The sequence below is a fragment of the Cucurbita moschata genome, unplaced genomic scaffold (assembly GCF_002738365.1).
Source record: "Cucurbita moschata cultivar Rifu unplaced genomic scaffold, Cmos_1.0 Cmo_Scf00022, whole genome shotgun sequence".
Taxonomy (NCBI): domain Eukaryota; kingdom Viridiplantae; phylum Streptophyta; class Magnoliopsida; order Cucurbitales; family Cucurbitaceae; genus Cucurbita; species Cucurbita moschata.
This window is the reverse complement of record NW_019268538.1, coordinates 2,256,290-2,270,637: the sequence shown is the minus strand read 5'-3', so window position 1 is coordinate 2,270,637 and position 14,348 is coordinate 2,256,290. Positions and strand designations below refer to the sequence as shown.

Here is a 14,348-nt window from a genome sequence, read left to right as displayed (position 1 = left end):
AGGAAAAAAAAAAAAAAAAAAAAGAGAAGAAGAGTACTGTTATCTGGGTTCCATGTTTCAATTGTTGAGGCACCTTTATTTTGGTGTAATCTAATAGTGCTGTCTCAATACTGTTTTCTATGCTCATACTAAATATATTGAGCTAGATTTGCACTTTATTACATCTGTGGGCTGCTAACACTCTAACTAAAGCTATTGCTACGTGCTACCCAGTTTCATGCATATCAAATCCAAGGTCCAGGTTCCAACTCTACTATTCATGTTTTCCATGTTCAAGGTTTCCCCCCACGTTTTGTGTCAGGGCTGCTGTGGACTGTTTGGCCAATCTCTTTATGTCAGTCACAGGCCTGTTGTAGAACTTTATTATTTGTAACCGAACAGGTGGTTTTCTGGTTTAGTTTTGGAGAGCCTTACTCTCGAAACACTTGGTTAGAAGGTAGGGAGAAGAAAATTGTTTCCTTCATCATTTCTCACTTTACTAAAGTACATTTAGACTAGTAATGTTGAACTTCAAGATGGTTCACTTTTCAAGACTCCCAACGTGCTGAACAACACAGCTCTCGGGTGCTGCACTTTCTTCCTAATTTGATAGGATATGATTGAATTTGTAGCGGTGTATCTAGACAGTTCTTCATTTGGAACAGAATGTTACTAGCCTTGTTAGGCTTCATTTTTCCTATAAAGATCTTCGTTTGGGCTTTGTTATTTTTTATTTAGAGCATATATAACAACTTGTTGATTATTCTTGCTTATTCTTTTGTTTCTTCCTTAATTGTTTTTCAATTACACCACCTTGTCATATTCCACTTGAATGTCCTAGGATTACAAAATAGCGGAAAGGATTGAGAAAGAAGGAAAAGGTTGCCTGATAGTTGTCAACAAGTGGGATACCATACCAAATAAAAACCAACAGACTACAATGTACTATGAGCAAGATGTCAGGGAAAAGCTACGTTCACTTGATTGGGCACCGATTGTTTACTCTACTGCAATAACTGGTCACAGTGTCGATAAGTATGTTCCATCACACTTCTAAAGTTATTTATACATGACATTTTTCATATTGTGCCTCAACGTGCACATGGTTTATATGGTAGAAGTTTTCCCTTATATTCCAAGCCATTGAAAGGAAATACAATATGTATGCACAAGATTTCTTTTATTGTTTATATACTGGCATTTGGATGCACGCTTATGGCCGTATTTTTTATGGTGGGATCAGGATTATAACTGCTGCTAGTGCAGTTGAAAAGGAAAGGTCTAGAAGGCTTACTACTTCCATACTAAATCAAGTAGTACAGGAAGCATTAGCTTTTAAGTCACCCCCAAGGACAAGGGGGGGCAAGAGAGGACGTGTTTATTACTGTACTCAGGTATTCATTACTAAAGGCGATTCTTCTTTTGGTTCTATGATCTACAGCTCTTGGTTTAGGATGAAGGTTGCAAAATTGTTAGTTTGTTCCTATCATATGAAATTTTGCATTTCTTTCCTTCATGTTATAAGGCAGCACATTGTTGATAAAAATTTTAAGCACTATATATCTATCAAGTATTCTTGTTAAACTTGGTTATATGTTATATTTCTTTGTCTCCACAGGCTGCTATAAGGCCACCCACGTTTGTTTTCTTTGTAAATGATGCCAAACTTTTTCCTGAAACATATCGGCGGTATATGGAGAAACAACTGCGTACAGATGCAGGTTTTCCTGGAACGCCAATTCGGCTTCTTTGGCGAAGTAGAAAAAAAATGGAGAAGAACGAAGGTAAGAATCACATAGTGGGGTAAAATAATTCAGAATACTGAGTCAAAGCACAGGGGACACATCTGAAATAACAATTTTATTTTATTTTCTATTGGTTACAGGTAAGGCTACAACAAAGGCTCAGACGAATCCAACACAACGAGATAGAGAAGTTTCCTTCGCTAGGTGAGTAGATGGGTAAAGAGACAAATTTTTTTGTTTCCCCTAGCAAGAGCAACTCTGGAGTTGGATTCATCTTCTATTCAGAAAGAGCTGTGTTCTCTTTTGGGACTTATTGGAAGGATATGGTCAAATATACATAACAGTCAAATAGCTGAACAGTGGCTGTCTAGGCTGTCTACCTGGAAGGAACAAACAATTTAATCGGGGTTGTTGAGGAACTACCCGAAAAGATGAGCCATTTGTGCTTATTATTATTTCTTTCTAAATGTCATATAAAAAGTTGTATCTTGGTTTTAAGCCCTATTTTTATCAATCCGTGTCATGGTTTAAAGTACCAGGAGCCTCTTTAACAGAAAGTGGGCAAGTAGACAAGTCTTGTTCGTAATGGACGGTAATTGTGGATATATGGATGTGAACTAGTTTCTGATTGCACGGCAGTTTAAGCCAATCTAAAAGCTGCTCAAGTAGTAAATAAACGACTGCAACTGCTTCAATAGAAAAGGAAATATGTGCTGGATGTGGGCCTTGATCAGGCAGATGCAACAATTACTCGGGTATGTGTCTGTCGCACTAATTCATCCTTCATATTTGTGATAACTTTTAAGACGCAACTTGCTAGTGACTAAATATGGTGTTCAGTTTTCAATTAATGTGTGTGTGTATATATATATATATATATATATATAGACATATAGATATATGATGTTCAGTTCAAATATTGTGTGGTTCTCTTTCACTTTGCCTTTTCCATTCATTTAATGTCCTAGTTTATGGATGGAGGAAACTGATCGATTGTTCTAGGCCCCATTTACTTTGTTAATCCCTTAATAGAGAAGTTGGTGAAGGAGTTAGAAACGCGTCATTTCACATTAATCATGTGAAATAAGCATGCTATTTGTCATTTTCAATAGTCTGAATACTATGTTCATAGCTTTTAGGTTAGCATTTGTTGGGTAGAAGATGAGCAATCTGCCTTTCCCCAGCAAAATTGATTAGGTTTAGCAGATTAAGATGAACAGTTGGAGAAATGTATATTAATAATCAATGGATTATAACATTATGGATATTTAATCAAATCACAAGACCTCTTGCTTTGACATCATGGTAAACTACAGTTGAACATGAAACATATTTGGATAGATTATTGACTCATATTGAATTTAATTCCTTGTGATGCCCTTTTATTATATCATATGATTATTCTTATCATCTAATTTTAGCCATTGGAGAGCAGGTACAAGAGGGTTTTGTGTGGTGTTTTATTATTGGCAACGTGATTACTCAGTTATGGTTACAGGCATTAAATGGTTACAGTATGTCTTTGTTGTTGCTACGGCGATTGATGATGAACTATCAAATCCATCTCTAATTTATCGCTGGTTTTATGGTGAATGTTTATTGCTGGACCCTTTGTGCTACTTTCTCTACCTTCTGTGCCCAATTTGTAGGCTCTGTCTGGGCTGCAGTTTTTTCGTTTGTTAATTGTCATTTACATCCCTTTCTCTGTCTTTTCTCCCTTAGAAATAAGGAATTTTTAAATTCATAATTATGCTTTGCAAAACCTTAAGATCTCTTAATACGATACGATGTAATGTTAATTCATTCATTAAATGCTTGGGTTATTGAAAGTGGCATCTTCCTAGGTGACTTTTTCTCAACCAACTACACATGTTGAGTGTAAATTAGCATGGTATCAACTAAAACTTATCTTTTCAAACAAATTTTGTATTCTTGGGACCGTATTCCATGTTGTTTGAACTTTTAAATTTTAAGAATATCATAAATATTTAAAATTTTAATTATGTCTAATAGGCTTCTAAACATAAAAAAAATGTTTAACGAATCTAAAAAATATAAATTTTGTGTATAATAAGTTCTCGAACCTTTAATAATACAAAAATACGTTGAACTTATTTAACATAAAAATTAAAATAAAAATTAGGAAAATAGTGTCCTTAGTGTCCTTACAAATGAGAAATTAATGATTGTGACGTATTTACTAACTTCAATTATTACATCTTGTTGCATTTATTTAATAATAATAATAATAGATTAATAGGTTACAAGGAGCGGTGTAGTAGTAATGTCTGTTGATTTCTTTTTTTGGCCCAAATTAAGCCACATCACTTCTCTTAATAATACAAATTTTCTTTTAAAATTATTTATCCCATAAGCATTAAATTGAAAGGGACCAACTTAACTTCATTTTAATTTCTCCAAACATTATTTACTTCTAGAGCTTTTCTCACCCAAAAAAATAAAATAAAATAAAATAAAAAAATTAAAAAAAAAATAGTTTGGTCCCTATTTTTAAATTTTCATTTCATTTTAGTATTTATACTATTAAATATTCAAATTTAGTCTCATTGTTTTCAAGTTTATTTTTTATTTTTTATTTTTATTTTATTTACCTCAAGTTTTTTCTTATATTAAAATTATTATTATTATCAAACCAATTTAGATATAAAAAAATGTTCATAATTAAATTTGAATATTTAAAATTATAATAACTAAAGTAGGCTAATTAAAAAGGACACTTTATTTAATTTTATTAGTTCATAGAGCAACCCACGCCGGGGTGTTCCCTCCTGTCTAAAGACTCCATATCTCCACCCACTTCCCCTTTACTTCATCTTTACATTCATTATTACACAGAAAAAAATACTATTTTATTTTAGAATTTCCTATGATCTATCATTAATGATTTTTGACATGTGCATATAAATATATAGCGGATAACAATAATTCCATTCACCCTCGGTAAGATATTTTGATAATTAGATAAGTGTATTTAGTATTATATGATTACTTCCGTATAAACTAAAATGGAAGTTATAATTTAGTTTCGAAATAACAAATGTAACCGTCCAAGCCTACCACTAGGAGATATTGCATTTTTAAAATTTTTATAAGTTTTTAAAACGCGTTTGCAAATGAGAGATTTTCACACGGTCATAAAAAGAATGTTTTGTTTCCGTCCTTAACCGATGTAGTATTTGACAACGAAAACTTGAAAGTGGACGTGGAAATAGACTTTTACGCAGTTATAAGCGAAACACGTAAATTTAATACAAGAACCTAACTAGCTAGCATTAATGGAATCATAAATTGAGAAGAAGAGGCACAAGTGGGATGGAGAAAAGGAATATGAAGAGCAGCGAGAGGGATAGTTGTTTGGAGTATAAATAGTTGAAGCAAGTAAGTAAGATCCAAGCAAACAACAATGGATTCAGAGGATTTGAGAGATTACTACAAGACTGGTATAACAAAGGAGGCCTCTTGGAGGGTGTCACAGCTCAAAGCCTTACGCCAACTTATAGAACACAATGAACACCAAATTTACACCGCCCTTATGCAAGATTTGGGGAAACACCATGTTGAAGCTTTTAGAGATGAGGTTTTGATCTTGATTTTGTTGTTGTTGTTGTTGTTTGTTTGTTTTTTTTTTTTTTTTATTGAGATTTTGCCATTTTTTGTAGATTGGTACTCTGCAAAAGTCCCTCAACTCTGCTTTGGATAATTTGAAGCATTGGATGTCACCCAAAAAGGTAAATTTTTTAGATGGGTTATGATCTTTAATCCAAATGGGTTTGTTAAAAATGTGTTTAATTTCTTGAAATGCAGGCAAAGCTGCCATTAATAGCGTTGTTAAGCTCAGCTGAAATGGTTCCTCAGCCTTTGGGCGTTGTTCTTATAATCTCATCTTGGAATTTTCCGATTGGTGAGTGAAAATTTGATTTGGAAGTGTTTTTTTGATCTTGTCGTTAATAATAACATATGGGTGTCGAAAATGGGATAAGGGTTGTCGTTGGAGCCGTTGATTGGAGCAATAGCTGCCGGAAATTGCGTGGTTCTGAAGACGTCGGAATCTGCTCCGGCGAGTTCGGCTTTGCTGGCGAATACCATCCGGAAATATGTTGATAATAAAGCTGTGAGGGTTGTGGAAGGTGGGGCGGCGGCTGGGGAGCGGCTGCTGCAGCAGCGGTGGGAGAAGATTTTCTTTACAGGTGGAAGTAATTAATTGAAGCAGTTGATCCTGTGGTGGTTGCATTAATATAATTATTATTTGTTATATAATAATGTTTGGTTTTGAATTTTGAATGTAAAAAAACACTTAGGAAGTGACCGAGTGGGGCGGATTGTTATGGCGGCCGCCGCGAAACACCTGACGCCGGTGACTTTGGAGCTCGGCGGGAAGTGCCCGGCCATCGTTGACTCACTCTCATTTTCATGGGACATTGAGGTTCGTTTACTTTCTTTGGGACAGTTTATGTCGGTCGTTTTCAATAATTTATAGAAAAAAAAATTATTATTAAATATAATTAGATTGAACATTTAAATCAATTAATTTTATAGTGTCAATTATTTTTGAAGCTTCATTAATTTGTTTTTAATGTTCATTAAATGAAGATGATAGTATTTTTATTAGTGTTTCCTTAAATAAAAATGCATTATAATTAATTATAATTAATACAATTATCAAATTTATAGTTAAAACTTAAATTAAAATAATACCTATAGTTTTATAAAACTTTCATTAACAATCTCCATGATATAAAATCAAATTTATGAAATTAAAAAAAAAATTAATTTTTAAAAAAATAAGTTTAGAATTTAACCTTTCTTTGGTGTATAATTAATTAGTTTTATATTTATATATTTACTTATTTATTTATATAAATACAAATGATTTTGCCGCTACGCTCCCGCTGTTTTAATTCTGCAATATTAGAAACAGAATAGGACATGATTCTTCTTCGATTTTGACCTGCAAGGCTACTGCCAAACGGATCGTCATCGGAAAATTCGGGAACTGCGCCGGTCAAGCTTGCATTGCGATCGATTATGTCCTCATTGAACATAGGTTCATACCTACCTTGGTACGATTTCTTGATTAATCGCTCGATCGTTCCCCTTAATTTTCAGAATGCAGTGTTTGATTCGTTGTTTTTAGGTCGAATTGATGAAGAAGTTCATCAAGGAATTCTTCGATAGAAGTTCGAACCAGGCGAAAACCATGGCGAGGATCGTAAACAAACAAAATTTCTTGAGATTGAAGAATCTGGTGGATAAACCTGACGTACGAGCTTCGATCATCTATGGGGGATCCATGGACGAAGACAAATTGTGAGTGATTAATATTAGTAGTCTATTCCACATATGACATAATAATACTTCATTAAATTAAACAATGTGATCAAATGAATTAGGTTTGTTGAGCCGACTATTCTGTTGAATCCGCCAAGCGATGCAGAAATTATGACGGATGAAATCTTCGGACCATTGCTTCCCATAATTGGAGTAAGTTCATGTTCTTCATTTACAGCTCTATAAATATTGTCCAGCCTTTCATTCTGGTGGATTAGTAAAAGTGAAAAGTGATGGATCATATTCAATTTCTTCCTTGGGTAGCTGGACAGGATTGAAGACAGTATAGATTTCATCAATTCAAAGCCTAAGCCTCTCGCCGTTTATGCCTTCACGAAGGATAAAGCTTTCCAAAGGAGACTCGTCTCAGAAACCTCGTCCGGCAGTTTGACATTCAATGATGCAATTATTCAGGTACGGACTTTTCCATTTCCATTCTACGAAAGCATTGAAAAATCTTTTAGTATTAAGTGTGAGCTGAAATAGTTTTGGATCTGAACTATATGGCCTATGTTTGGATGATCATATATCAATTTTTTTTTTAGTATGGCAAAGTAGAATTAGAATCAGCAAATCCATAGATCGAAATAAACAAACCGCAAATTTAAGCTTGGCCTCATAACTTGAGCCATAGTCTGTATGGAGAAACCTTAGTAGGTGTGCTGACACAAGTGGGTGAAAAGCAAAACAAGCCATTATAAGCTGCTGCTGCTGCTTCAAAAGCCTTATTGTCGTTTTTGTTGTCGATTCAGTATGCAGCCGATACACTCCCGTTTGGAGGGGTTGGTGAAAGTGGGATTGGAAGGTACCATGGAAAATTCTCATTCGACACTTTTAGTCATGAAAAGGCTGTTCTGCAGAGGAGCTTTTTGGTTGACTTCTGGTTCAGATATCCGCCATGGAACAGTCACAAGCTTCAGCTGCTTCGAGAAGCTTACAGTCTTAACTATTTTCAGCTTGTTCTCACTGTTTTGGGTTTGAAAAAGTCTTAATTAGAAGAAGACACCTACTTTTCTCTTCAGCTTCTCGTTCTACCCTATAAATAAACGAAAGCTACATCTGTTTAGTGACAACATGTATTAAATTTCAACGAAGACCATCCCATCTTAATTCTTGTCAGTTGGCATTTACTCCCTTTTTACCTCCAGCCAGTGTGATCCTGAGTGTAAAAATTCAAACCACCCTTTATCCTTTTTGTTTATTATTTTTATAAGAAACAAGAACATCCTATTAGATGAACAAAAGGATTAATGATTTTTAGTTAAGAATTTATCAGCAACCGTTAGTTCAGTAGTATTTGGAGCGATGGTTAGAAAGTATTCGATCTATCATCGTAACTTGAACATTTAAATACATCAATTTCAGAAAGCTTACGACCTCGTCATCATCAATTAAACATCAAAATACATAAATTTAAATGAAATAGTGATAAACACAAACCAGAAGAATTGAATTTGCGAAGGATTATGTAAAGTCAAATACAACAATTGATAGAATTCAAATCTTTAGCATCCAGATCTTGGATGCCAAAAAAACAATACAACAAGTCCTCTGGAATGATACACTCGCAAAGGATCCAGGAACAGCACACCATTAATTAAATTGATCGCCTCCAAATTCACCTTCTACGTAGAAAGTTGGCTAATATTATTCATACAACTTAATATAATTTAAATGACATCACTTAGTGAACTTTTGTTGGTGGTGTTCTAGTGTGGATATTTGGATTTATGCGGTGGAGGAGGTGATTTGTAGTAATAAGGTGGTGGTGGTGATGGAGATGGTGGTGGTGGAGACTTATAATAATATGGAGGTGGTGGAGACTTCACTGGAGGGGGAGGGGACTTGTAATAGTAAGGTGGTGGTGGTGATGGGGATGGAGGTGGAGGTGACTTATAGTAATAAGGTGGAGGAGGTGATGGAGATGGTGGAGGCGGAGATTTGTAAATATATGGAGGAGGTGGTGATGGAGATGGTGGAGGTGGTGATTTATAGATATAAGGTGGGGGAGGAGATGGAGATGGAGGTGGAGGAGACTTGTAGACGTAGGGAGGCGGTGGTGGAGACTTGTAGACGTAGGGAGGCGGTGGTGGAGACTTATAGACATAGGGTGGTGGTGGAGGAGATTTGTAGACGTAGGGAGGTGGTGGCGGAGATTTATAGACGTAGGGAGGTGGTGGAGGGGACTTGTAGACATAGGGAGGTGGTGGTGGAGACTTGTAGACGTAAGGAGGTGGTGGTGGAGACTTGTAGACGTAGGGAGGTGGTGGAGGGGACTTGTAGATGTAAGGAGGTGGTGGTGGAGACTTGTAGACGTAGGGAGGCGGTGGTGGAGATTTATAGACGTAGGGAGGTGGTGGAGGGGACTTGTAGACGTAGGGAGGGGGTGGCGGAGATTTATAGACGTAGGGAGGTGGTGGAGGGGACTTGTAGACGTAGGGAGGTGGTGGTGGAGATTTGTAGACGTAGGGAGGTGGTGGAGGGGACTTGTAGACGTAGGGAGGTGGTGGAGGAGATTTGTAGATGTAAGGAGGTGGTGGTGGAGACTTGTAGACGTAGGGAGGGGGTGGCGGAGATTTATACATGTAGGGAGGTGGTGGAGGGGACTTATAGACGTAGGGAGGTGGTGGCGGAGACTTGTAGACGTAGGGAGGTGGTGGCGGAGACTTGTAGACGTAGGGAGATGGTGGCGGCGGAGATTTATAGATGTAGGGAGGTGGTGGAGGAGACTTGTAGACATAAGGAGGTGGTGGAGGAGATTTATAGATGTAGGGAGGTGGTGGAGGGGACTTATAGACATAAGGTGGTGGTGGAGGAGATTTGTAGATGTAAGGAGGTGGTGGTGGAGACTTGTAGACGTAGGGAGGCGGTGGAGGAGATTTATAGACGTAGGGTGGCGGTGGAGGAGACTTATAGATGTAGGGAGGCGGTGGAGGAGATTTATAGACGTAGGGAGGTGGTGGCGGAGACTTGTAAACGTAGGGAGGTGGTGGAGGAGATTTATAGACGTAGGGAGGTGGTGGCGGAGACTTGTAAACGTAGGGAGGTGGTGGAGGAGATTTATAGACGTAGGGAGGTGGTGGCGGAGACTTGTAAACGTAGGGAGGTGGTGGTGGAGACTTGTAAACGTACGGTGGGGGTGGTGGAGACTTGTAGACATAGGGGGGTGGTGGAGGAGACTTGTAGACATAGGGAGGTGGTGGAGGAGATTTATAAGCATAAGGAGATGGTGGCGGGGGAGATTTATAGATGTAGGGAGGTGGTGGAGGAGACTTGTAGACATATGGAGGTGGTGGAGGAGATTTATAAACGTAAGGAGATGGTGGTGGTGGAGATTTATAGATGTAGGGAGGTGGTGGAGGAGACTTGTAAATGTAGGGAGGTGGTGGGGGAGACTTGTAAACGTAGGGTGGCGGCGGCGGAGATTTGTAGATATATGGAGGTGGTGGAGGAGATTTATAGACGTAGGGAGGTGGTGGCGGAGACTTGTAAACGTAGGGAGGTGGTGGTGGGGACTTGTAGACATAAGGTGGGGGTGGTGGAGACTTGTAGACATATGGAGGTGGTGGAGGAGAGTTATAGACGTAAGGAGGTGGTGGCGGAGACTTGTAAACATATGGAGGTGGTGGCGGGGACTTGTAGACATATGGAGGTGGTGGAGGAGATTTATAGACATAGGGAGGTGGTGGGGGAGACTTGTAGACATATGGAGGTGGTGGAGGAGATTTATAGACGTAGGGGGGTGGTGGGGGAGACTTGTAGACATATGGAGGTGGTGGAGGAGATTTATAGACATAAGGAGGTGGTGGCGGAGACTTGTAAATGTAGGGAGGTGGTGGTGGAGACTTGTAGACATACGGAGGCGGTGGAGGAGATTTATAAACATAAGGAGACGGTGGCGGCGGAGACTTGTAAAGATATGGAGGTGGTGACTTGTGGTGGTGGTAATGTTTGGGTGGGGGTGGCATGTGGTGGTGCTTGTATTTTGGTGGAGGTGGTGACTTGTGGTGGTGTCCATACTTCGACTGTGGTGGTTTATGGTGATGATCCACCGGCGGATAAGTATTGTGATGATGATGCTTTGGTAAATCACCACCGAGTTCAGGGTTTTTGATAGGTAACATCAAATCATCTTCGAGTTGAGCAGTCACTACGGTGGTGGCAATGAGGCAAATCGCCACCACCGAGAGCAGCTGAGGCCAATGCCTCAAAGGCTTCATAGCCCCCATCTTCCAGCAATGCCCACTTATTGCTGGATATCTATCTCCTTCAAATACAATAGATTATGGGTGTGAGTTGCATTACAAGGTATGCTTCCAACCCTTTATATACTACTCATCAATGCCTTGTTGGTTGACAGATTATGATTGAATAATCTTCAAATGTGAAAGCTTTTTGGGCCTAAAACTATGCATTACAGTTTTTTAATTCAATCTTGGCTTATCAGAGATAGGACTTTTTGGAAGCTTGAATTGAATATTGAGTTTGTTAGTTCATCATGGCCATCGACAACTAACTTGATGGAGATGCCTTTGAGGCCTTAATTTAAGAGAACAAGTACTGCACGTTCTAAGCATATTTTTGTTCCTTCATAGAAATGGGGGTTGGTTTACCATGTCAGTGTTATAATTTCTAATTAAAGTTGTCTCTCTTGACTTTTGGTAACGCTTTTATTTTAATTACATTATATCTGCCTCATTTGTTGCAAATTTTTCTTTAATTTTGTTGACTTAATGAGGTTTTTCTAAAGATTAAAGCTACATTTCTGTTTTTAAATTTTCACGTTTGTTAGAAATGATATTAACTAAAAGTATATTTTAAGCTTTTTATTTTTTCTCTTTAATAATTTATTGGGATGAGTTGCATAATGAGTATAAAATTATGCAACATAGATCTAATAGATCTAATATTTGCGTGTTAGATTCTTTTATCTCTCGTAATATATATTTGGTAGTGAGAATAAGTTTTATTTATTTACCATTAGAAATTTAATTATACTTTTAATTTTATCAAATTTCAGATCAATGTTAATTTTTTTTTTTTTTACCAATTTTAGAAGTCTTTGTTTAGAAAAAAAATTGTTAAAGAAAGACAATGATGTGTGATTAATGAATTAAAGAACATATATCATGTATTAAATTGGTGAGGCATTAAGGAAAATGAGACGAAAGTTATTATTATTATTTTTTTTTTTTTTAAGGTTTTGGGAGATTGAACTTAGTTTATTGATAGAACTTAATTTTATGTAATGATAAAATATTTGTTGATATTTGAGAATTTTGATAAAGTTTTATTTATTTATTTATTAAAGTAATATATGAATTTTAGCAATAATTGAACAAAAATTGAAATATTGGTTTAAATGGAATTCAAATTGATAAATTTGAAAGTTTATGCGTTAGATTTATACTACCTACCAAATTCAGGGGATAAATTGATTTTTTCACTCATTTTTTTATAAGTTGACTAATGGTATAAAGTTAAATTAAATTCTATGGGATAATTTGATACTTCATACCAATTCCTTTATATTATTATTATTATTTTTTTTATAAGTTGACTGATTGTATAAAACCAAATTAAATTCTATTGATGGAATGAAAAAAATTATTGAAAATATTTTATTTAATAACTTACCTGATGTTTAACTTAACATTAAATAATTTAAATTCTACGGTTTATAGACTTTCAAAAAATTTATTCATAGTTTTAAATTTCAAATTTGTTTTCAAACAAATTTTATATCTCTAAAGTGAAGACATAATATGTTTGTGATTTATAAAATAGCCATACATGTCAATTATGTTATTGTCGATTCAAAATTTTTATTTTAACTAATTGTCATGTCATATTGCCCGAAAAATTAATGAATTAATTATTTTGAAAGTGAACTTTTGAACAGTCTAAAACATATAAAAAAGTTTACTTAATAATTTCTTAATGTCTCATATGGATTAAAGTAATAATAGATAGAAATTTTAGAATTGAAAGTTTTTATCAATAGCTATCTCTAAGTTGAAGGTAAATTGATTGTTTTAAGATAAATTATAAAATTTAGAGACTTATTTGATATCAACTAGCTAAAACTTATAATTTAATTTAATTTTTTTAAAAATAAAGTTAGATCGGGCCATTATTTTTTCATTTTTCATGAATTTATAAGATGTTGACCCAACAAGAGCTGACCTGAAAATTAGTAACATGAATTGATTTGCAGGTGATTGGACCTGGTGTTTACTAATTAATTGTGAGGTAGTTACTCAGTCATGCTCTCCTATTTTGCATACTTTTCCCTATTCTATAATAAAAATTAGCCAAAGAATATTTTCATATGAGTTCAAATAATAAAATAAAATTGGAGTCAAACTATTAAAATATATCCCATCTCTCAATATTATGATTAATACACTGTTCCTAGACTAAAAGCATTCCTATATACAGATTCCAAAATTCATATAAATCAACAAGAAACAAGTTTTTTTTTTTTTTTTAATCAGTTAAATGTTCATGGTTTGCTAAATAATGATTATATATGCAAACAATCAATTTGAAATGAGTATGAAAACGTGAATTAAATTCCAAAGTTCTTCTCAAGCTAATAAATAAAAACAAAGTTCAATACCAACGCATGAAATAATGATTTTCTGTATAATTACCAGCTACGATACCTCAACTTGCTAATTTAAAAAACAAAACAACAAAAAAGGACTCGTTCCATAGCTTCAACAAGGGAGCACGACGAGGCAAATGAACTGGATTGAGTCTTGACCATCTTTTGTCCCTCAGTTATGCCCTCCAACTAATAAGAAATAATTGTAATTGGTGAAGGCAAAACCAAGTCGCCGTGGTTCAACATGAGCCAAATTGAAAAAAGAAAAAAAAAAAAAAGGAAATCTTTTCTATACTCTACAATCCTCTGTATAGAAGTCGAGCACTTCGTTTATCGTACGACGATTGTACAAAGTAGAAGATGAGAAAGCAAACGAAATTGGTATCTTCAAAATGAATGACTCAAACCTTTTGATGGGTTCCCTTTCTCATGATGTTGATAGCTTCTTTAACGTTTTGAAATGTCACCAAAAACCTCAGTGTAGCAAATGGGGCAAGCCTGGAACAGAGAGATTATGTAACGAATTGGCTAAAGTTATTGAATTGTGATTACTTTCTCTTAGTGCTTTTAAAATTCAAGTTTCGAAAACAAAACTGAAAAACAATATTTAAAAACTTGTTTTTTTGTTTTGTTTTGTTTTGTTTTTTGTTTTTTTTTTTTTTTTT

At 35.6% G+C, this 14,348-nt stretch overlaps 4 protein-coding genes across 7 annotated transcripts in view; 2 read left to right on the top strand and 2 right to left on the bottom strand.

The window, feature by feature from the left end:
- The window catches only part of LOC111459273 (GTPase Der), a 10,175-nt gene extending 7,916 nt beyond the window's left edge, over positions 1-2,259 (top strand). The window contains exons 9-12 of the mRNA XM_023102093.1: positions 821-1,014; positions 1,223-1,373; positions 1,598-1,763; positions 1,865-2,259. Of these exons, the coding sequence (XP_022957861.1) occupies positions 821-1,014; positions 1,223-1,373; positions 1,598-1,763; positions 1,865-1,932 (579 nt within the window). The 3' untranslated portion in view covers positions 1,933-2,259. The remainder of the gene's footprint in view (positions 1-820; positions 1,015-1,222; positions 1,374-1,597; positions 1,764-1,864) is intronic.
- Positions 2,260-5,072: 2,813 nt separating this feature from the next.
- LOC111459274 (aldehyde dehydrogenase family 3 member F1-like) lies at positions 5,073-8,220 on the top strand. The gene is made up of 10 exons (XM_023102094.1): positions 5,073-5,322; positions 5,405-5,473; positions 5,550-5,646; positions 5,726-5,932; positions 6,044-6,168; positions 6,701-6,805; positions 6,880-7,052; positions 7,136-7,226; positions 7,338-7,487; positions 7,826-8,220. The coding sequence occupies exons 1-10, from the start codon at positions 5,149-5,151 to the stop codon at positions 8,063-8,065; spliced, it is 1,431 nt and encodes a 476-aa protein (XP_022957862.1). The 5' UTR covers positions 5,073-5,148; the 3' UTR covers positions 8,066-8,220.
- A 231-nt stretch (positions 8,221-8,451) lies between these two features.
- LOC111459272 (extensin-2-like) lies at positions 8,452-11,335 on the bottom strand. Its single transcript, XM_023102092.1, has one exon. The coding sequence runs from the start codon at positions 11,300-11,302 to the stop codon at positions 8,783-8,785; it is 2,520 nt and encodes an 839-aa protein (XP_022957860.1). The 5' UTR covers positions 11,303-11,335; the 3' UTR covers positions 8,452-8,782.
- Positions 11,336-13,676: 2,341 nt separating this feature from the next.
- Positions 13,677-14,348, bottom strand: part of LOC111459339 (E3 ubiquitin ligase BIG BROTHER-like) — a 6,108-nt gene continuing 5,436 nt past the window's right edge. For 3 of the 4 annotated variants that reach the window (XM_023102200.1, XM_023102197.1, XM_023102199.1), the window contains exon 9: positions 13,677-14,181. In XM_023102200.1, coding sequence (XP_022957968.1) covers positions 14,131-14,181 — 51 coding nt within the window. In that variant the 3' untranslated portion in view covers positions 13,677-14,130. The remainder of the gene's footprint in view (positions 14,182-14,348) is intronic. The other variant, XM_023102198.1, reaches the window with a different exon arrangement.